Genomic DNA, 22,118 nt, shown 5'->3' on the forward strand with positions numbered 1-22,118 from the left:
TTGAATCGCCATGGCAACCGTCCAGCACGTACGTGACAGGCCGCATTGTATAAGGCCGCCGCCTGCTTGACTCAGCAGCACTTCATCATTTCCATTCCTTTTTAATGTTGCCTTGCGCTCCTCGCTTTCTTAACTTATTGACGGCGCTCACGTCCAATTCATTTGAAGCAAGGGCGTAGGTTTGCATAGGGACGTATCACAAGCAACTTTTCAGGATGCTCAAATTGTCCCCACCAACTTTTAAGCAACCTTATTTGCATTATATGACTTCAGTTATATCAGTAATTTAGATTGTCTTCCCATAGAATTGACCAGACTATTATTAAGTGAATTATAGTACTTTAATTATGTTCACAGTTACATTGACCCCTTTTCACTTGCTTAACTTATTTATTTTTGAATAATTTTAGACCTGAATGTTTACATTTAGAAATAAATTTAATTTAAATCTTGAATGTAAAACATATATTTAAGTTTAAGATATTTATCTTAAATGTAAACCTTAAATTTATATCTTAAATTTAAATCTTTAATCTTAATCCTAAAACTAAATCTTAAATCTAAATGTTAAATATAAAATATAAAAAATATATATCTTAAATATACATCTTCAATGTAAATCCGAAATTTACATCCTCAATGTAAATCTTAAATAAAAATGTTAAATCCAAATACTAGATTTAAGATTTAAATTTAAGATATATATTTAAGATTTACATTTAAGATATATATTTGAGGTTTATGTTGAACATTTAGATTCAAGGTTTAGATTTAGGATTTCTATGTAAGATTTATATTTATATTTGATATTTAGATTTGGGATATAAATTTAGGGTTTATACTTAAGTTTAAGATATATATCTTAAATGCAAAGCTTAAATTTATATCCTAAATTTAAATCTTAAAACTAAACCTTAAATCTAAATGTTAAATGTAAAATTTAAATAATATAAATCTTAAATATACATCTTCAATGTAAATCCAAAATGTATGTCCTCAATGTAAACCTTAAATATAAATCCTAAATCTAAATACTAGATTTAAGATTTAAATTTGAGATTTAGATTTAGGATTTCTATTTAAGATTTATATTTATATTTGATATTTAGATTCGAGATATACATTTAGGGTTTATATTTAAGTTTAAGATTATATATCTTAAATGTAAAGCTTAAATTTATATCCTAAATTTAAATCTTAAATCTTAAAACTAAACATTAAATCTAAATGTTAAAGATAAAACTTAATATATAATCTTTAAATATACATCTTCAGTGTAAATCCTTAATTTACATCCTCAATGTAAATCTTCAATATAAATCCTAAATCTAAATACTAGATTTAAGATTTATATTTGAGATATATATGTAAGATTTACATTTAACCCCTTACAGCCTAATGTATCACATTTGATACACTTAGAATTTCATTATTTTGAGACTCTAATTTAGAATTTTGATATTTATAAAAAAAAAAAAAAAAAAAAAAAAAAAAAAAAAAAAAAAAACGGACCCAAGTCAACAGATGCATCTGCAGGTTCCATGAGAAAAAAAAAAATCTGGATTTAGCAAGGGTTATAGTAGATATCAGAGCACTTATTAATCATTTTGATTTTTCTTTTTTTACAAATTTGAAAAAAGTACCATTAGGACCTTATTTTTTTAAATTTTGGGATTCTCTGACAATTGCCTCATGTTGCAGGCTTTAAAGGGTTCAGATATATATTTGAGATTTATGTTGAACATTTAGATTCAAGATTTAGATTTAGGATTTTTATTTAAGATTTATATTTAATATTTAGATTTGGGGTATAAATTTAAGATTTATATTTAAGTTTAACATGTATATTTAAGATTTAAATTTAAATATCTAGTTCTGGATTTAGACATTCAAGACTAATAATTATTATTTACAAATACATATGGCGGAAAACACAGACAAGGCTGAAAAAGCAATTTCTGCTCTTGCACTCCTCTTTAAAATAAATTGCTGTGTTTTAAGCCAAAAGAACTGTTGTGTTTAATAGAACAAGATGTCTAAATGCTGCCATAGCAGATTCTTGAGGCATCTTGAGTCCTGAATTATTTTTAATTTGTCTGTTTTACCCTGGAAACCCCCGTTTACAGACGTCGCGCTACCGCTAAGTAATCGTATTTATTATTCGAAATGTCTAACTTTATTCTTAGAATCATTAATTGATGTCTAATATTTAGTTTTAAAAAAAACGACTTTTAAAAATTATTCACTCGCATATTTTAAACTTTTAAACAAATTACGTCACAATGAAAAGAATTAGCGTCTGTAAAAAAGTCACGGATACCTACCTCATAACTATCACAATTGTATTTTTTGTGTTACTGTCGCATTTTCCATAATATATTAGATGATAAATAATCGATCCAAACAAAGAAATATTGAAAAAAAACGTTTATGAGGGTAAATATATGCAAAAGAAAACCTCGACCACTCCTTCATTAATGCAATTTCTGCATCGCGACCCTTGTTATATTACCGTGTTTCACCCATAAAATACAAATGGCGCCCCATACTTGCGTGCGGAAGTACAACCTGCTCTATGCTTCCTGCGCCAAAATAAAAGCGTGCATCACAAAACAAAAGTCATTTTTTTAAAAAAACAAAAACAAAAAAAAACGACGAGACACAGGCGTGGTAAAGTCGAAATTGGATCGAGTAACCCGGGGACTACCTGTATTTTAAATTGCGGTCAGGTGCGCGCAAAGTGCTGCGAGTCTCTGAACTCCAGGAAAAGACTAAAAAGCAAGTGCAGAGCTTGGATACGGCTGCAGTACACGGGGACGTCCAGCAGGGCGCAGACGATATCGCAGTACTGCGGCAGGCTGCAGGAGAGACGGGCGGGGGGCAGCTGAACGCGACCGAGGGTTTCCTCCACCTCTGGCGGCCACTCCTGCATGAGGGCGTCGATGTCGGGCATGGCGCGCGCGTACTGCACGCTAGCCGCCGCCTTGGAGCGGTGCAGGGCGCCGATGCTCTCCACCCAGCTGTCCACGGCGCGTGGATTGGACTGGGGACTGGAGACGCTGGTCACCTTGAGCTAGAAATACAGAAGATAGCGAGCTAATACCGTGCGCTAGCTTTCAAAATAAGCTCGTTTTCCTACCTCGCTGGTGGCGTGCTGCTTGGTTTCCTCGGAAAACCACAACGACAACAGCGTGGGGTCGGACTGTTTGATGCTGGGCTCGTCCAAAACCAGAAGGCCGAGCCCGTCCGGTTTGTTGTCCGGCCTCGGGACCTAGAAGAATAGACTGCACTGTTTTACGTCCATATCTCTAAAGAATTCAGGGATTTAAGCATTTATTCACAAGAATTTCAACATAAAACCTCATTGTTTTGCTACGGCAATGTAATATTTCAATTTAATAACTTTCAGGGAAACACCATGGTCCTACACCAACCCCATATGCTAACGGCAACAAGCAGATCTTCGTCTGCTTTGACCCTGTGCACCTTTGGAAGAACATCTACAGCAGCTTCCACAACAACGGCTGTAAGGTGCAGCCTAGGTGGCCTGGGGCTGAAGTAAGTGGCCAGCATTATTCACTTTATAAAAAAGATGAACCAAAACACCTATCTTTCGAAAATAATCATATTTTTTAGGAGCCTGTGAGGATGAGGCCTGCTACAAGTTGAGCCAGAAGGTGCTGGCGCGCGCTTCGATCGAGAAGCAGAGTGTCGGGCTCAACGATCAGCTTTTACGTGTTTTATTTTATGTAATATTTCAATCTAATAAGTTTCAGTGAAACACCATAGTCCTACACCAAGCCCTACGTCAACGGCAAAAAGCAGATCTTTGTCTACTTTGACCTTGTGCACCTTTGGAATAACATCTACAGCAGCTTCCACAACTACGGCTGTATGGTGCAGCCCAGGTGTCCTGGGGCTGAAGTAAGTGTCCAGCATTATTCACTTTATAAAAAAGATGAATCAAAACACCTGTCTTTCTAAAACAAATATGTTTTTTAGGAGCCTGAGAGGATGAGGACGGCCTGATTCTCGAGTCGTTAGGTTCTGGCCAGGTGGGGGAACTACAAGTCTGTCAAGGCCGGCTACAAGTTGACCTAGAAGGTGTTGACACGTGCTTCGATCGAGAAGCAGAGCGTCTGGCTCAACAATCTGCTTTTACGTGTTTTATTTTATGTAATATTTCCAATCTAATGGCTTTCAGTGAAACACCATTGTCGTACACCAACCCCTACGCCGACGGCAACAAGCAAATCTTCGTCTACTTTGACCCTGTGCACCTTTGGAAGAACATCTACAGCAGCTTCCACAACAACGGCTGTAAGGTGCAGCCCAGGTGTCCTGGGGCTGAAGTAAGTGGCCAGCATTATTCATTTTATAAAAAAATATGAACCAAAACACCTATCTTTTTAAAACAAACATGTCTTTTAGGAGCCTGAGAGGATGAGGACGGCCCAAATCGCTAGCTGGAAGGTGCTGGCCAGGTAGGAGAACTACAAGTCTGTCAAGGCCAGCTACAAGTTGACCTAGAAGGTGTTGGCGCACGCTTCGATCGAGAAGCAGCGTGTCGGGTTCATCATGGCGGTCGTCAACCCCAGCAAGGAGGAACACAGGGACACACAGGGCCGAGATCCTGGAGATGTTCCAGAGGACAAAGGAGATCTGGAGATGTGGTCATCCCTCCCCATGGCCCACATGGGATACTTTGGAATGTCACTCTGGGACTCCCTGACATGCAGGAAGCACAAGAGCACCTGCTGGAGTTCCTGGCGGTCCCTTTTCAACTGTTGGTGCAAACTTCCCCAAGGATGTGACTTCAAAAGCGAGGAGGAACAAGGCCTTGGACTGGCCAGCTGGCAGAAGAAGGAGCAGAGTCGAGGAGGGTAGAAGACGGCGAGGTACAGGGACTTGTACAAGTCGAGGACTCATCCCTCAGCGCAGCAAAGGAGCCATCGTCACCCCCCGGGGATCCAGGGTGGTCCCCCCGGGCCACCCGTGCTCATATCAACCAGCCCTCAGGGATGGGAAGGGGACGCACCACCAGTCCCACACCCACCCCCAAACTGTATATCCCTGCCGCAGCCCCCAAACTGGTACAGCACGCCACGGGACCCTCAACGGCCCATCGAGCCCAGAGCAGTGCAGGGTCCCCCGCCGGAACAGGCGACATCCAGCCGATACACCGGCGTTCAGCCAGCGACCAACCGCGGAGCACAGGGCGGACACCCAGGCAGAGAAGAAAGGGGAAGGCGAAGGCAGGAGAATGTTGAGGAGCCGCTGCCGGACGACGGGAGGTCGGAGCCCTGACCTACCCCTACTCCCGTGGCTGGCAGCCCAGGCAGAAGGGAGGCCACTCCCCGGGAGCCACAAGTTTTTGAAATTTGGCCCCCTACGGATTGGCCCCGTTTCCCGTGTGATGTCAATAGGTTATAAAGTCTATGCTAGAAGAAAAGAAGACGAACCCACCTTTAGAAAGGCGTCGATGTCGCCCACGGCAGGGATGTAATCCGGGATGAAGGGTCTCAGGCTGTATTCTAGCTCGATGGACTCAGGGCAGTACCTGCAAGAGGCCGCGCGCAGTCAGTTGGTCGTTGAGTCAGTGTTTGCGTGTCAACGTCAAGACTCACCGCACGATGTACTGAAATAACTCTTTGATCTCAGTGCTGACGGGGAGGTTGTCGTAGTCAGCCGGGTCGTACATCCCCTCGGGGTCCTTCGTCGACTCGTCATCATCGTCCTCCGAATCGTCGGCGTCTTCTTCTTCGTCCTCGTCGTCCTCCTCGTTAGGACTGACCCCGGCCTGACCTCCCATCAGATCTTTGGCCCTCACGGGCTCTCGGTCTTCGTCCATCTCGTCGCCGCTGCTGTGGTTGGACATCATGCCGCGACCTCTCCTGTTTCTCCCGAGCTCGGCCTGAGAAAAGGAGGACCGTTGACTGCCCGGTTGGACATTTTACCCCGAGTACCCTCAATACCTGGACGCGAATGCTCGTCTCCTCCGCCGAGTCGCTGACATCAACGCTTTCGTCGAACGGTTGGTTCTTCAACAGTCGTCTGTCGGCTCGCTCCATGGAGAACTATACAGGACAAGAACATCAACAACAGTAGGGCTGCAGCTATCAAACTATTTTAGTAGTCGATTAATCGATAAACTAGTTCATTCGAATAATGAAGTAATCGGATAAGGAACATAAAGAATTAAAATGCCTAAGCTGAGCCTTAAACGGTATTAAAAAAAAAAAAAAAATGAGCATCAAAGTACAAAAAAGAACAATAAGCTAAGTTACATAGTAAAAGTCCGCTAGCTTGAATGCTATAAAATGCTAACTTTTTTTCCCCGACACATATTCCCACAAAAAACGGCTGGATATACCTAAATAAATAAATTTAAAAAAAAAACATTAGCTCAAGCAAAAACTTAGCTTATGTTGGTCTTAACAGGGAGCAGCTGGATTCAGCCATGTAAAATAAGTCACTAGAGGGCAGTGTATCCACCCAAAACAATAAAACTAAATGCACACACTTTCAAAATAAACATTAAAACATCACCTTGATCAAACAAATAGTCGAAGCAGCAAAATTTAATTCAAATCTTTTTTTCCTAATCGAATTACTCGAGTTAATCGATTAATCGTTGCAGCACTAAACAACAGCGTTCGTATTTTTGCCACATTTTCAACATGTTAGCATAGCATAGCTTCATTACTTAATGCTAAATGCTAGTTCAAATCCTCAAGTAATCGAAATAAGAACATAAAAAATTAACATACCTGAGCTGAGCCTCAAACTGTATTAAAAAAACTAATTAAGATCTAAGCACAACAAAAGAACAATTAGCTAACTTACATAGCAAAAGTCAGCTAGCTTAAAAGCTACAAAATGATAACTTTCCCCAAACACATATTCCCACAAAAAAACGGCTAAATATACCTATGAACTAAATTACGAATGCATTAACAAAAACATTAGCTCAAACAAAAACGTAGCTTATATTGGTCTTAACAGGGAGCAGCTGGATTCAGCCATGTGAAATGAGTTATATCTTATTCACCGTCACCAGTAAAGGGCAGTGAATCCACTCAAATCAATAAAAACTAAATGCAAACACTTTCAAAACAAACCACAACAAGCTAAATTTGTATCTTTTTTTCTAAACGAATTACTCGAGTTAATCGTTGCAGCACCAAACAGAAGCATGACTATTTTTGCCACATTTTCAACATGTTAGTATAGCATAGCTTCACTGCATAAGGCTAAATTCCCATTCAATACTTGTCGGCGTCGCTTAGACTTATGCTAGTACTGGTTTTCATAGCTTACATGCTAACGTTAGCCCTCTAGCATCAGCGAACAATGAGCTTTGAATGATTTTCCGCAACGGAATTCCAGTCGCCGCCGTCCTTGGACTGAAATGTCCAAAAAAAAAAACAAACAAACAAGCAGCTCCCAGTCTTAATTAGCTCTTGCTTGCTACAAAAGTACACAAACGCTTCTGTAGCCTAGCAACCGAAGACGCCATATTGTTGTTTTCTTCTTCTCTCGACGCGTAATGCATGTTCTTCTTCGATTATCCAACAAAACAGCAGGTTAAAAAGGCGCTCTCTTATCAAAAAAATAGATAAAATGACTCAGCACCACACTAAAGGCATCGGAAGTAAAAAGTTGCTTACTGTGATTTAGTCGAAGGCAAAATAGTGCACTTAAAAATAGTGTCTTTCGTCTTCCGGGGCACTAGAGGGCAACGTCGGCCCGGAAAGAGTGTCATGATTGGTCGCTGTCGCGGCGGGACCGTTGTGTGCTCTAGCTTCTCGTATTTTTGTTTCGGAACCTTTCCAGGTAATTTGCTCATCATTAAGAAAAACTGAGAAAAATATTTGCAAAAAAACTTTACTTAATACACTCTTGAGTGGTGGTTATAACGTTGAAATTGTAGCAAACTGGCGGCGCTTCAGCCATAGGAAGGCTACCGTCGAGCTAGCATTAGCTGTTAGCCGCTATTGAAAAGTTCGTATATCAGCACAGTACAATACATATAACTTTATTTCACTGTGTATTTGGGTTAATTTAACTAGGGAATAATGAGCAAAATAGTGCCCACGCATATAAGTAATTGTTTATGTAACTGCAGAATGTGTTTTTAGTAATTACACATGCATTTATAAGTTGCGAATCAACAATAACAAGCCAAACTTTAAGACATTATCAGAGTCAAATATAGGGTGACAACTTCCATATGGTCAAAATGGGGGACATATATATATAAAAAAAAAAAGACTTGCAGTGTATTTTCATCAACAATAAAGTTTTGCACAGTTTACAGATCATATTTGTGTAACTAAATAGTAAAAAATACCAATTAAAGGTCAAACTTTTTGGACAATTTTTGTTTAATGCAAATTTTGTTTCGTGCTGTAACGATTAACTCGAGTAATTTGATTAGAAAAACGATTCGAATTAATTTAAATTTTGCTACTTCGAGTATTCGTTTAATTAAAGTGTCGTTGGAATGGTTTGTTTTGAAAGTGTTTGCATTTAGTTTTACTGTTTTGGGTGGATACACTGGCCTTTGCTGGCGACAGTCAATAAGAAATACCTCATTTCACATGGCTGAATCCTGCCGCTTCCTGTTAGGACCAACATAAGCTAAGCTTTTGTTTGAGCTAATATTTTTTTAATGCATTCGTAATTTTGTTAATATGTGTTTGAACAATTTTTTAAGAGAGTTGTAAAACTAAGTTAGCATCTTTTAGCATTTAAGTTGGTGGACAATACTATGTAAGTTAGCTATTTGTTCTTTTGTTGTACTTAGATCCTCATTTAGTTTAGTTTTTTTTTTTATACCGTAGGGTTTAGGGTTAGGTTACGAGTCTTGACTGCTTTTGGCAAGGAAATCGTGCTCTTTCGTCCATTCAATATCAAAATATGTCCGCCGTTTTGGCATGTTTGCTAGCACTGTTGTAAAATCTCAGCGAGGAAATGACGTTGTCGGATAGCCACACGTGAAGCTTAGTTTACATTTCTACATTGTCTACATTTTATTGTAGGGCTGCAGCTATCGATTAAGTAATGAAAAAAAAATGAACAATTGGCTAACTTACATAGAAAAAGTCTGTATTCTGAAATGCTATAAAATGCTAACATTATTTTTTTCCCAATGCTCTTAAGAGTTGGTTCAAACACACTCTCACAAAAAATGGCTAAACATACCAATAAACTAAAATATTAAATGCATTAAAAAAAAAAAATGGCTTTAACAGGGAGCAGCTGGATTCAGCCATGTGAAATGAGTTGCCATATTCAATGTTGCCACTAGAGGGCAGTGTATCCACAAAAATCAATAAAATAAAATGAGAAAAACTTTCAAAACAAACCATTTAAACACCACTTTAATTAAACCAAATTTAAATTTAATTGGAATCTTTTTTCTAATTGAATTACTTGAGTTAATCGATTAATCGTTGCAGCACTAAATTGATATCTAAATTTAGTCTATCAAATTAACCTAACTTGCATGGAAAAAGTCCGCTAGCTTAAATGCTATAAAATGCTTAATTTTTTAAAATACAATTCTCTCAAATTGTTCAAATACACATTAAGCCAAAAACTGCTAAACATCCCTGTAAACTAAATTATGAATGTATAAACAAACATATTATCTCAAACAAAAACGTATTTAAGCCTTATGTTGTCCTTAACAGGGAGCAGCTGCTCTTCAGTTAATATCATATTCACAGTTGTCACCAGAGGGCAGTGGATCCTCCCAAATTAATTACACTAAATACAACACTTTCAAAACAAACCATCGCAACACCACTAATTAAACGATCAATCGAAGACACAAATTGAATTCTAAGTTTTTTTCTAATTGAATTACATGATTTAATTGATTAATCGTTTCAGTACTATTTTATTGAACCAATGATATCAGACGTTTCAACTCTTGGCCAATCACAGACCAGTTGTGACAACCGTGGGGCTGAGTTGCGTCGCATAAAGTGAAACGCGGACAAATAGCGTCCGGCTAATGGGTTGTGCTGGACGCGCATCACTGAAAAGGCCTTGTCCGTCCTAAAACTGAACAGGTGGTCACCCTCGTCAGAAAATGACCAAAGCGTATGTCCAAATGTTCGCAGAACGATGGGAGACAGCGATGATGAGTTCGACAGGAGGCGGCGGGACAAGTTCCGAAGAGAGCGAAGCGACATGGAGCGTTCCCGGGAGCGAGAAGAGAGGCGACGGGACGATTGGCCGGACAGGTGAAATGATGATTAGAAAATGACATCCAAGCACAGTGGATTAGTGGTTCCAGTGGTACTGTGATTGAAATTTTGACTTGTAAGTAGGCATGTGCCGGTATGAGATTCTGACGGTATGATAACCATAAGCCAAAATATCACGGTATCATGATATTGCAATTACAGCTGTAAAATGTGTTACTTTGAGATATCTGGGTAAAAAAAAAAAAAGTAATAATTTTCGATAGAGGAAGAGGCTACAGGGCTTGTGTAATTTGTGCACTCAGGGATTGGGAACGCGGCAGAGAGAGAAGGCGGGACTACGATCGCGGGCGTAGAGAGAGGTTTTCACCTCCGAGACACATGAGCCCTCAGCACAAGCGCATGAGGAGAGACTGGTGAGTGGTCACCCGCCTGTAATTTACGTGGATTTGGACGGCTCAACTTGCTCCGGTTTCCTCAGGGATGACCATCGTGTCGAGCCCTACCGCTTCGAGCAGCCCTTCGGAGGAGGTGCGGCTTTGTTCCCAAGGGTGGGCCCGCAGGGTTGGCCACCCGATATCCCTCAGCTCCCCATACATCATGTAGCTCACCCGCTACAGGGAAGGTGCGTATGCGTAGTACCTAGGTTATTAGACTTGCTATGTGGTGAGACAGTTATATCATTACCTTCCTTCAGGTTAGCAATGGTGGATCCTGACCTGCCACCTCCCGGACCCCCAACCATGAGGAGCTTCAAGGTGAATATACAGAATAGGGTTGCAGCTATAGCATATTTTAGTAATCGAATATTCAACTGAAAATCAATTAATCGAGTAATTGGATAAAACTTTTTTTTTGGGGGTAAAGAGCAATAATAGATATACATGAGAAAACGAGATATTTCACCTAATAGGGTAACTTAATAGTTAGACAACTATCAAGGGCAGTCAATGAGTAAATAGCAAACGCTTTCTTTGAAAACGTGATTTTATCAATGTCAAAGCATCCGCTTTTTACTTATTGACTGCCATTGATAGGGGGGCCATGTTCGTAGTGGCAACTTTCCCACCAAAATAAATGTGTTGACATTCAAATGAAGTCCTAACTAGCTTACTTCTTGTTTAAAAGATGATTTTATCAAAAGAAATAAGCTAATTAGGACTTGATTTTGTGGGAAAGTTGCCCCTACCAACATGGCGGCTCCATCAATGGCAGTCAATGAGTAAAAAGCAGATGCTTTGACTTTGATAAAATAATCTTTTCAAGGAGAAATAAGCTAGTTAGGACTTCATTTTAATGTCAACACATTTTGATGGGAAAGTTGCCCCTACCAACATGGCCGCTCTATCAATGGCAGTCAATCAGTAAAAAGCAGATGCTTTGACATTGATAAAATCATCTTTTCAAAGAGAAATAAGCTAGTTAGGACTTCATTTTAATGTCAAAGCATTGACTTTGGTAGGGAAGTTGCCCATACCAACATGGCTGCCTTGCAGCTCCATCAATGGCAGCTACTGCGTAAATAACAGATGCTCTATCATTGATAAAAATCATCTTTCAAAAGAAAAACAAGCAAGTTAGGACTTCATTGTAATGTCAAAACATTGACTTTGGTGGGTAAGTTGCCCCTACCAACATGGAGCATTGATAAAAATCATCTTTTAAAAGAGAAACAAGCTAGTTAGGACTTCATTTTAATGTCAAAGCATTGACTTTGGTAGGGAAGTTGCCCCTACCAACATGGCTGCCTTGCAGTCTCATCAATGGCGGCTACTGTGTAAATAACAGATGCTCTAACATTGATAAAATCATCTTTTAAAAGAGAAACAAGTTAGTTAGGACTTCCATTTTAATGTCAAAGCATTGACTTTGGTATGGAAGTTGCCCCTACCAACATGGCCGCCTTGCAGCCCCATCAATGGTGGCTACTGAGTAAATAACAGATGCTCTAACATAGATAAAATCATCTATTCAAAGAGAAATATGCTAGTTAGAACTTCATTTGAATGTCAACACATTGATTTTGGTGGGAAAGTTGCCCCTACCAACATGGCTGTCCTGATGCCCCACCAATGGCAGTCAATGAGTAAATAGCAAATGCGTTGATTGATTAAAATTATATTTTACTAAGAGAAATAAGCTAGTTAGGATTTCATTTGAATGTCAACACATTGATTTTGGCGGGAAAGTTGCCCCTAGCAACATGGCCGCCATATCAATGGCAGTCAATGAGTAAAAAGCGGATGCTTTGACATTGATAAAATCTTTTCAAAGAGAAATAAGCTAGTTAGGACTTGATTTGAATGTCAACGCATTGACTTAATGTCAACACATTTGCTATTTACTCATAGACTGGCATTGGTGGGGACTCAGGACAGCCATGTTGGTAGGGGCAACTTTCCCACTAAAGTCAATGTGTTGACATTGAAATCAAGTCTTTTACAAAGAGAAATAAGCTAGTTAGGACTTCATTTGAATGTCAACAAATAATTTATGGTGGGAAAGTTGCCCCTACCAACATGGCCACCCCATCATGAGTAAAAATTAATACAGAACACGGATAAAAAACACGAAATAGGGACTCAACGTGACGTCTGGAGTTTGTTGCCAGGACTTCCTGCTGAACACTGAGGACAGCGTGGACGAGACGGAGGCTGTCAAGCGCTACAATCAGTACAAAGTGGACTTCCGACGCCAGCAGCTGCAGGACTTTTTCGTCCAGCACAAAGACCAGGAGTGGTTCCGCTCCAAATACCACCCTGACGATATCGCGGCTAGGAAGGCGGAGTCTATGGCCGCGTTCAAACGCCGTCTTGGCGTTTTCCTCTTCCTGTGGGACAACAAGTGGCTGGACGACGTGGCGCTGGACATGGAGTACGCCACCGCCATTATCAAAGTGCTGGATGCAGGTCAGTCGGACTCCGGTGGGAAGGATGTGGTGGGACGGACTTCTCACCTCGCGTTCTCGTCCACAGCCGTCATCAAGATGGAGGGAGGTACAGATCTGGACCTGAAGGTGCTAGAGCCTGGCGGGGAGAACGTTAGCCGTGGCGAGTCAGTAGCAAGTCAGAGTGAGGAGCCGGCCGCAAGAGAAGTGGGCGGAGCCCGGTGCGAGGTAAGTATGCAGTTGCATTAAGATTAGTAATCCTTTCAATTTAGGGTTAGTTCCTATGCAACTAAAAGGCGCTGGTCCATTACAGAAAGATGATGAGGGCAAGGAAAACGGGGAAGAGGAAGAAGAGGAGAAAGAGGAAAAGGAAGAGGAGGAGTCCAAGAAAGGCAGGAAGAGGAAGCGCAGCATGTCGGCCGACAGCGGCGAGGGCTCCGCTTCCGATTCGTCGCAGTCCGACAGCGAGAAAGAGCCCCCGTCGCCGGCCAGGCCTCGGCCGCTGCACCTCACCACCTCGCTCTTCATCAGGAGCGTCCCGCCCGACGCGTCCAAAGAGGAAATAGCCGCGGTGAGCGACCGGCGCCCCGGCTGCCTCTCCCGTGTGACTCCTAATGTCCATTTTCCCCCCCCCCAGTTGTGTCGCAGGTTTCCAGGCTTCCTGCGGGTAGCGCTGTCAGACCCTCAGCCAGATAGGGGGTGAGTAAAACATGCATGTTCAAGTGGCCAACATTAGCTTATTCTAAACGTAAATCAGGTTCTTCCGCCGGTGCTGGTTGACGTTCGACCGCGGCGTCAACATCAAGGAGACCTGCTGGAACCTACAGAATATTCGGGTAACCGTCAGCACTCTTTGACGTCATCCCAACGACAGTCCGGTCCTAACTTGTCCCCTCAGCTCAGGGACTGCGAACTAGCTCCGGTGGTCAATCGTGATTTGTGTCGGCGCGTCCGCAGCGTCAACGGGCTGACTCAGCATAAGCCCGTGGCGAGGAACGACGTGCGGCTGGCCGCCAGGCTGGTGCACACGCTGGACCAGAGGGCGGAGCTCTGGCAGGAACAGGTAGGACTACCTTTCGCAATTGTCTCGGTCTAACTCGGAACCAACGCGCGAAGCCTACGCCGCAGACGGAGTCCAACCCCGTCTTGAAGAACATCACCGATTACCTCATCGAGGAAGTGAGCGCAGAGGAGGAGGAGTTGACCGGTTGCGATGCGGGCGACGCCAAAGACAACGTCTCCTCTGAGGTCTCCGTGGAGACAGACAAGACCTTGTTAAAGGTGGGTCCTGTTACCAGTGCTGGCCAAAAGTATTTCTCCCAGAAGATGAATGCAATTACAAATGCTTTGGTAGTAATATCTTCATTTACAAAGTTATTGGCACCCTCAGCCTAATACGTGGTAGCACAATCTTTTGACAAAATAACTGCAATCAACCGCGTCCGGTATCCATCAATGAGTTTCTTACAATGCTCCTCTGGAATTTAAGACCATTCTTCTTTGGCCAACTGCTCCAGGTTTCTGAGATTTGAAGGGTACCATTTTCATATCTTGAGATCTTGATTGAGGCTGGCGGGCACCCAAGCGATAGCGCTCGCGGCCGTAGTAGACAATTCCTCTTGTCTCCTTTGGCTTTCCAGCACTTTCATGATGATCCCACGAATCAAGTGGGGTTCGAACCCCTGCAGAGTAATCTCAGCCAGCAGCGCAACAAAAAGAGACACGTCCTCGATGTCTTCAACTTCGAGTGTGGTCAGACACAGCTGCCGCCATTTTCCCCAGCTATCCTCCATAAATCCAGGCTTAAAAGTGTCGCCGGGGCATGGGCGTTGTCCAGGTTCTGGTCGCATTGTAGAGAAGATCTTGTCCAAGTCACTCAGTGACCAATTTACTAATTCCATGTCTTTACAGATTGGCACAATACTACTATCAACAGTCAACTCTCTGCACGCTTACAAAGCCAAACGATTCTCTGTCCTTGTGACAGATGTCTGGTTGAGCCTTCTTTGCGTTAGCTTTGGGGTTTTTTTTCCCCTCCGTTTGACTTGTCACCCAGACATTATTCTCCTTGTGTACAGTTTTTAATCATGTCTAAAAGTTAGATTGATTCAGCAACATAATTGTTTCAGATCTCTCCACAGGTGTTTAATGGGATTCAGGTCTGGACTCATTGCTTTAAAGTCTCCAGTGCTTTCTAGTGTTTTTTGAAGTGTGTTTTGGGTCATTGTCCTGCTGGAAGACCCGTGAACTTCCAGTTTTGTCAAACTGGGCCCTACATTATGCAGGAAAATGTGTTGGTAATCTTCAGACTTCTTAATGCCAAGCACACGGTCAAGCAGTCCAGTGCCTGAGGTAGCAAAGCAACCCCAAAACATCAGGGAAACTCTGTCATGTTTGACCGTGGGGACCATGTTTTTTTCTTTGAAGGCCTTTTTCCTGTAAACTCTATGTTGATGCCTTTTCCCAAAAAGCACTACTTTTGTCTCATCTGACCAGAGAACATTCTTCCAAAACGTTTTGGCTTTCTCAGGTACGTTTTGGCAAATTCCAGCCTGGCTTTTTTTATGTCTCTGCGTCAGAAGTGGGAGTCCCTTTTCATTCAGACGCCGACAGATAGTAGACACTGTTGTACCCTCAGACTGCAGGACAGCTTAAACTTGTTTAGATGTTAGTCGAGGTTCTTTATCCACCATCCGCAGAATCTTACGTTGAAGTCTCTCGACAATTTGTCTTTTCCGTCCACATCTATGGAGGTTAGCCAGAGTGCCATGGGCTTTACACTCAGTAGACACAGGAACATTCAGGTCTTTTGGAGATGGTTGGGGTGCCAATACTTTTGGCTAGCATTGTATTTGGCTAGTTTTGCACGGTCTTGCAGTTTGCGTGTTTGCAGGTTCTGGACACGCTGCTACTTTACTTGCGTGTAGTCCATTCGTTGGACTACTACAACTTCTGCCAGTACCCGGCTGAGGACCACATGCCTCATCGCTGTGGGCTGATCCACGTGCGAGGACCGCTACCTGTGGCCAAAATTACTGCAACCGAAGGTATAAAACACAAACACCCGTGAGCTCCAATCAAGCGATGATGTACTCTTTTCGCGGTTTGCCAGTAAACGAACATCTGAAAATGTGTGAGGAACGCCTGGCTCCAATACTGAGTCCACCAGAAGTCGTGAGCACAGATGACGCAGTGCGCCTGGGAAAGAAAGACCCGGAACAGGAAGTGAGGCTTTTACCAGCTATGGCGGCGTCTCGCGCATCGGTAACAATGATGTCTACGTTCTCGCAGGTGGAAAAGTTCCTGGCGGCAAACACTCAGGAACTCAGCAAAGATAAGTGGCTGTGTCCTCTGAGCGGCAAGAAGTTTAAAGCACCAGAGTTCGTTCGCAAGCACATCCTCAACAAACACGGCGACAAGGTGGAAGCCGTCAGACAGGAAGTGGAGTACTTCAACAACTACCTGACGGACGCTAAGAGACCAGCGTTGCCTGAGAACAAGCCACCGCCCCCGCCGGTCCAAGGTAAGCTAGGTCAGAACTTCGGGCCCTGGTTCAAGTCAACCGAAACACTCAGATATTTTGACTCTGTTCTAGCCGCCCCTGCCGGGTTTCCCGCTCAGTCGCCTCAACAGCAAAGCCTTCTTGGATACCCGCCCGGTGTCAGGCCTCTGCTGCCCGGATTCACCGGCGGTCCTCCTTACCCTGTCAACCAGTTCGGCGCCGGGCGCGGTCACTACGACAACTTCAGGGGCTTTCCGGGGAAACAGCCGATTAACAGGTAAACAAACAATAACTGCAAACTGAAGTGCGCTGAATAAATTTCATGTGCGCACAGGGGTATGCGAGGAGACCCGCGGTCCATCATCGAGTACAGAGACCTGGACGCTCCTGATGACCTGGAGTTCTTCTGAATGCAGAATTCTGCGTGTGCGCGATTGTATTTGTTTTCATCCATAGGACCAATTGTACTTTTACAATCCATGATGTCATAATAAAGTTATGAAAACACACCTCCCGCTTTGTTTTTGAAGTCATTTTCAAAGCCGAACGCTTGGAGGCGTAAGCGGAAGTCCGACGAAACCGCAGTGTCATATGACAAGGGCAGCGGCCGAATCACTGCTCGGTTCCGACGTACTCGGGTGCAGTGGGTGATCAAAATAAAGTAGTCCCCAGCGACTTCCCTCATAAAATAACACACACTTAAATTTGAGCCATTCCGCTAAAGGGGACATTGTTATAATCCTTCGACTGAAATTTCATCATACGTCAATATTGTTTGTACGTGGATATACCCTCCTTACGTCACATTGTTATTGTATATCCCTCCGCGCGCCACGGCTATCATTAGCATCGTTTGTTGTTGTCGTGCGCGGTTTGTCAGCGATTTTCTATCCTCCGAGCTTTGAACGAGCGAGCGACCGACTTGTTGTCTGTCATCTCTCGTAAAGATGAAGTTCCAGTATAAAGAAGAGCACCCTTTTGAGAAAAGGCGGTCCGAAGGCGAGAAGATTCGGAAGAAGTATCCGGACAGGGTTCCCGTAAGTAGAGCGCTAGCGTTAGCGGCTAACTCAAAGCCCTGCTAGCCGGAGTAGTTGCAACACGGTGTTTTCGTGGCCTAATAGGAGCATTTTTGCGGTGTTTTTGTACTCAAATGTGATTAAAATGTTGACAAATGTCGCATCGGTGTTGCTGTTTTTGCTTATTAGAAGGATGGACAGCAACAGGCCGAGCTAACGCCGTAGTCCGAAAGCTTCCGTATTTGACAGCAACAATTTCATCATGCACCCCATTAAATTCATGACACGTTGTAAAAGGAACGCTATTTGTAATAAAAGTCATCAAATAATTTGTATGTCGAATTCGCTTGAATACAAAAATACAATTCATAACGTTGGTAGGGCGAGTTACAACAGTGTACGTTATAAGTAATCCTAAATTTTTAAATCGTTTTTACGTATTTAAATGGATTTCATCATTAGAATAACATTAGTTAAAAATCATATACTGTATGAACACCGTGTTCATGTTGTATATAAATATTTTGAAAAAATTCAAAATGTTATTCTGATAATGAAATCACATTTAAAGCAATACTTAGTAACTTGTTTTGGTCGAGTTTAGCGACGCCGGTGGACAAGAGTGGTTGTGTTTTCGTGGGCTGCAGCTATTGATTATTTTAGTAGTCGATTAATCGATCTTATGAAAAAATAATACATGGGAATCTAAGTACAACCAAAAAACAATTGGCTAACTTACATATCAAAAGTCCGCTAGCTAGATTTTTTTTTTTTACAATGCTAAAGCCATGTTTGTGCATTTTATCCACCCAAATCAATAAAACAATGCAAACCCTTTAAAAACAAACCATTATATGCCACTTTAACTTGTATATCAAAGTCTGCTAGCGTAAATGCTATAAAATGCTAACTTTTTTTTTTTTTTAATACAGTGCTCTTATTAGTTCAAATACATGTTCCCACAAAAAAACGTCTAAATATACCTATAAATTACGAATGCATTAAAAAAAAACGAACTCAAAAATTTTGCTTCTGGTGGTCTTAACAGGGAGCATCTGGATTCAGCAAAGTGAAATGAGTTTGCTTCAAAATATGAAGAATTGCACCTTCATTAAAAAATCAATCAAAATACCTGAGCCTAACCTCAAACAGTATTAAAAAAAATAAACGAGGCTCGAAGTACAACAAAAGAACAATTAGCTAACTTGCAGAGCAAAAGTCTGCTAGCTTAAATGCTATAAAATGCTAATATTTTTTTACAATGCTCTTAATAGTTCAATAGTGTAGTATTAGTAGTTCAAGCACATGTTTTCATAGAGAAAAAAACATTAGCATTTTAATGGTTTATTTTGAAAGTGTATGCATTTAGTTTTATTGATTTGGGTGGATACACTGCCCTCTTGTGGCGACTGTGAATATGACGTCATTCCACATGGCTGAATCCAGCTGCTCCCTGTTAAGACCAACATAAGCTAAGTTTTTGTTCGAGCTAATGTTTTTTTAAATGCATTTGTAATTTAGTTCAGTATATTTAACCTTTTTTTTTTTTTTTTTTTGTGGGAATATGTGTTCGAACCATTTGTTAGGAGCATTACAAAAGTTAATTTATAGCATTTAAGCTAGAGGACTTTTGCTATGCAAGTTAAAGTTTTGAAAGTGTTTGCATTTAATTTTATTGATTTGGGTGGATACACTGCCCTCTTGTGGCGAAAGTGAATATGACATAAGTCATTTCACATGGCTGAATCCAGCTGCTCCGTGTTAAGACCAACATATGCTAAGTTCTTGTTTGAGCTAATGTTTTTTAATGCATTCATCATTGAGTTTATAGGTCTATTTAGCCGTTTTTAGTGGGAATACAGTATGTGTTTGAACCATTTGCTAAGAACATTGTGGGAAAAAAGTTAGCATTTTATAGCATTTAAGCTAGCGGACTTTAGCTATGTAAGTTGAAGTGGCATTTTAATGGTTTTGAAAGTGTTTGGATTTAGTTTTATTGATTTTGGGTGGATGACACAAGTCATTTCACATGGCTGAATCCAGATGCTCCCTGTTAAGACCAACATAAGCCAAGTTTTTGTTTGAGCTAATGGTTTTTTAATGCATTCGTCATTTAGTTTATAGGTATATTTAGCCGTTTTTAGTGAGAATACAGTATGTGTTTGAACCATTTCCTCAGTGCATTGTGGGGATAAAAAAGTTAGCATTTTATAGCATTTAAGCTAGCGGACTTTTGCTATTTAAGTTAAAGTGGCATTGTAATGATTTTGAAAGGGTTTGGATTTAGTTTTATTAATTTGGGGTGGACACACTGCTCTCTAGTGGTGACAGTGAATATGACGTAAGTCATTTCACATGGCTGAATCCAGTTTTTGTTTGAGCTAATGTTTTTTCAAAGCATTCGTAATTTAGTTTATAGGTATATTTAGCTGCTTTTTGTGGTAATATATGTTTGAACTATTTGTTAAGAGCATTGTATTAAAAAAAGTTGGCATTTTATAGCATTCAAGCTAGCAGACTTTTGCTATTTAAGTTAGTCAATTGTTCTTTTGTTATACTGAGATCCCCATTTATTTATTATTTTAAGATTTGAGGCTCAGCTCAGGTATTTTAATTTTTTAAATGCTTTTTATCTGAATTCTCGATTATTTGAACAAAGTATTTCACCGATTAATCAACTACTAAAATAATCGATAGCTTCAGCCCTTGAAAACACTACCGCTTTTGTCCATCGGCGTCGCTAAAATCAACCTAGCCTGATGCGTTACCAAGTGTTGTTTTAAATGTGATTTCATGATTAGGATACTAGTTTTTCAATTAAAAAAAAATTTATATACAATATAAACACTGTACAAGACCTGAAAAAATACATTTAGCTCTCTATAATTTTAAGATTTTGATTCTAAACAACAACTGATAGCGATTGACGTTCATTTATTTGCTAGTTGAAAACAAAATGGTCCTTAACAACATTGGTGTTCTTTTCCCAGGTCATCGTGGAGAAAGCCCCCAAAGCCAGAATAGGTGATCTGGACAAGAAGAAGTATCTCGTCCCCTCCGACTTGACAGGTGAGACCGCTTCGATCGCCTTTTCAAATTGGCCGTTCGCCAACTCCTCTTTTCTTCACAGTGGGCCAGTTTTATTTCCTCATCCGGAAAAGAATCCACTTGCGAGCCGAGGACGCCCTTTTCTTCTTTGTAAACAACGTCATTCCGCCCACTTCGGCTACTATGGGACTCTTGTACCAGGTGAGGCGGCGGCTAGCTCGCGCGACGCTCTATATTTAGCCGAGTCACTCCATTTTGTTGTCGTTTTAGGAGCACCACGAAGAGGATTTCTTCCTCTACATTGCCTACAGCGACGAGAGCGTTTACGGGAGCAGCCAAAGGAAAATGTGATTCCGCCCGCCCTTCCCCGCTCGCTTCCCCGCACGCGTACATACATCCATTGGGAATATTTAATCTAGCTCAGCAGTTTGGAGTTCACAGAGCAAAATGGCGTCAGATGCACTTTCACCGCCCGTTCAGCTCCGTTTAGTCTCACCTTGTATCCATTTCTCTGCTACGGAACTATTATATTGACGAAGAGTCATTGTGGTTATTGTTCATTTTAGGTGGCTTTATTTACTGTATTGTGAAGCCGAGTGCAATTTTTTCCCCCCTTTTTTTTTTTTATTTTTAAAAAAAGAACTCTATAGAGCTGCATTACTGGCGCTTTCTCTTCACTTGTGAGCAACAATTGATAAAATGTGATGGAAAAAAAAAAGATACTTGTCTTCACTTTTATTGTGTCTGTCTTACATTTCATGTTGTGCTGCAACGGTTAACGAGTAAGCTATCGATTATTTTAGTAGTCGATTAATCGAGTAATCGGCTAAGGAACATAAAAAATTTAAATATCTGAGTTGGCCTCAAACGGGATTTAAAAAAAGTATATTCAGGATCAAAGTGCAACGAAGAACAGTTGGCTAACTTGCATAGCTAAAGTTCGCTAGCTTGAATGCTAACTTTTATTTTTCTTATAATGCTTTTAACAAATGATTTCAACATATATTTCCACAAAAACAGCTAAATATACCTAAAAACTAAATTACGAATGCATTGAAAAACGTTAGCTAGAACAAAAACTTGGTTTATTTTCGTCTTAACAGAGAGCAGCTGGATTCATCCATGTGAAATGACTTATGTCATATTCACTTTCGCCACTAGAGGGCAGTGTAACTGCACTCAAATCAATAAAACTAAATGCACTTTCAAAACAAACCATTACAATACCACTTTAACTTAAATAGAAAGTCCGCTAGCTTAAATGCTATAAAATGCTAACGCGTTTTTTTTTAATGCTCTTAAATGGTTCAAACACATTCCCACAAAAAACGGTTAAATATATTGAACTAAATTACGAATGCATTAAAAAAAACTAACTCCAAAAAAAAAAACGGCATATGTTGGTCTTAACAGGGAGCAGCTGGAATTAGCCATGTGAAATGAGTTAT

The 22,118-nt window shown here is 41.1% G+C and overlaps 3 protein-coding genes across 5 annotated transcripts; 2 read left to right on the top strand and 1 right to left on the bottom strand.

Annotated features, from left to right (window-relative positions):
- Positions 1 to 1,513: 1,513 nt before the first annotated feature.
- On the bottom strand, positions 1,514 to 7,813 carry ift46 (intraflagellar transport 46 homolog (Chlamydomonas)). 2 transcript variants are annotated; one of them, XM_057855877.1, is made up of 6 exons: positions 7,671 to 7,813; positions 5,976 to 6,077; positions 5,628 to 5,914; positions 5,467 to 5,560; positions 3,140 to 3,271; positions 1,514 to 3,073 (listed from the first exon to the last, which is right to left on the bottom strand). In XM_057855877.1, exons 2-6 carry the CDS (start codon positions 6,069 to 6,071, stop codon positions 2,726 to 2,728), a joined length of 957 nt encoding a protein of 318 aa, XP_057711860.1. In that variant the 5' UTR covers positions 6,072 to 6,077; positions 7,671 to 7,813; the 3' UTR covers positions 1,514 to 2,725. The 2 variants fall into 2 exon arrangements, with proteins under 2 accessions (XP_057711860.1, XP_057711859.1); XM_057855876.1 differs by lacking the exon at positions 7,671 to 7,813 and adding an exon at positions 7,321 to 7,604.
- On the top strand, positions 7,633 to 17,115 carry LOC130929018 (serrate RNA effector molecule homolog). 2 transcript variants are annotated; one of them, XM_057855875.1, is made up of 17 exons: positions 7,639 to 7,836; positions 10,134 to 10,256; positions 10,523 to 10,633; positions 10,699 to 10,842; positions 10,915 to 10,975; positions 12,829 to 13,126; positions 13,193 to 13,332; positions 13,418 to 13,675; positions 13,742 to 13,803; positions 13,862 to 13,940; positions 14,003 to 14,167; positions 14,233 to 14,385; positions 15,998 to 16,151; positions 16,217 to 16,329; positions 16,396 to 16,627; positions 16,700 to 16,883; positions 16,941 to 17,115. In XM_057855875.1, the coding sequence occupies exons 2-17, from the start codon at positions 10,138 to 10,140 to the stop codon at positions 17,014 to 17,016; spliced, it is 2,349 nt and encodes a 782-aa protein (XP_057711858.1). In that variant the 5' UTR covers positions 7,639 to 7,836; positions 10,134 to 10,137; the 3' UTR covers positions 17,017 to 17,115. The 2 variants fall into 2 exon arrangements, with proteins under 2 accessions (XP_057711857.1, XP_057711858.1); XM_057855874.1 differs by having other exon boundaries at positions 7,633 to 7,836; positions 16,396 to 16,883.
- Positions 17,116 to 17,345: 230 nt separating this feature from the next.
- Positions 17,346 to 21,312, top strand: gabarapb (GABA(A) receptor-associated protein b). The gene is made up of 4 exons (XM_057855878.1): positions 17,346 to 17,643; positions 20,613 to 20,691; positions 20,753 to 20,871; positions 20,941 to 21,312. Exons 1-4 carry the CDS (start codon positions 17,554 to 17,556, stop codon positions 21,019 to 21,021), a joined length of 369 nt encoding a protein of 122 aa, XP_057711861.1. The 5' UTR covers positions 17,346 to 17,553; the 3' UTR covers positions 21,022 to 21,312.
- Positions 21,313 to 22,118: the final 806 nt, after the last annotated feature.

This window comes from Corythoichthys intestinalis, chromosome 13 (genome assembly GCF_030265065.1).
Source record: "Corythoichthys intestinalis isolate RoL2023-P3 chromosome 13, ASM3026506v1, whole genome shotgun sequence".
Classification (NCBI taxonomy): Eukaryota; Metazoa; Chordata; class Actinopteri; order Syngnathiformes; family Syngnathidae; genus Corythoichthys; species Corythoichthys intestinalis.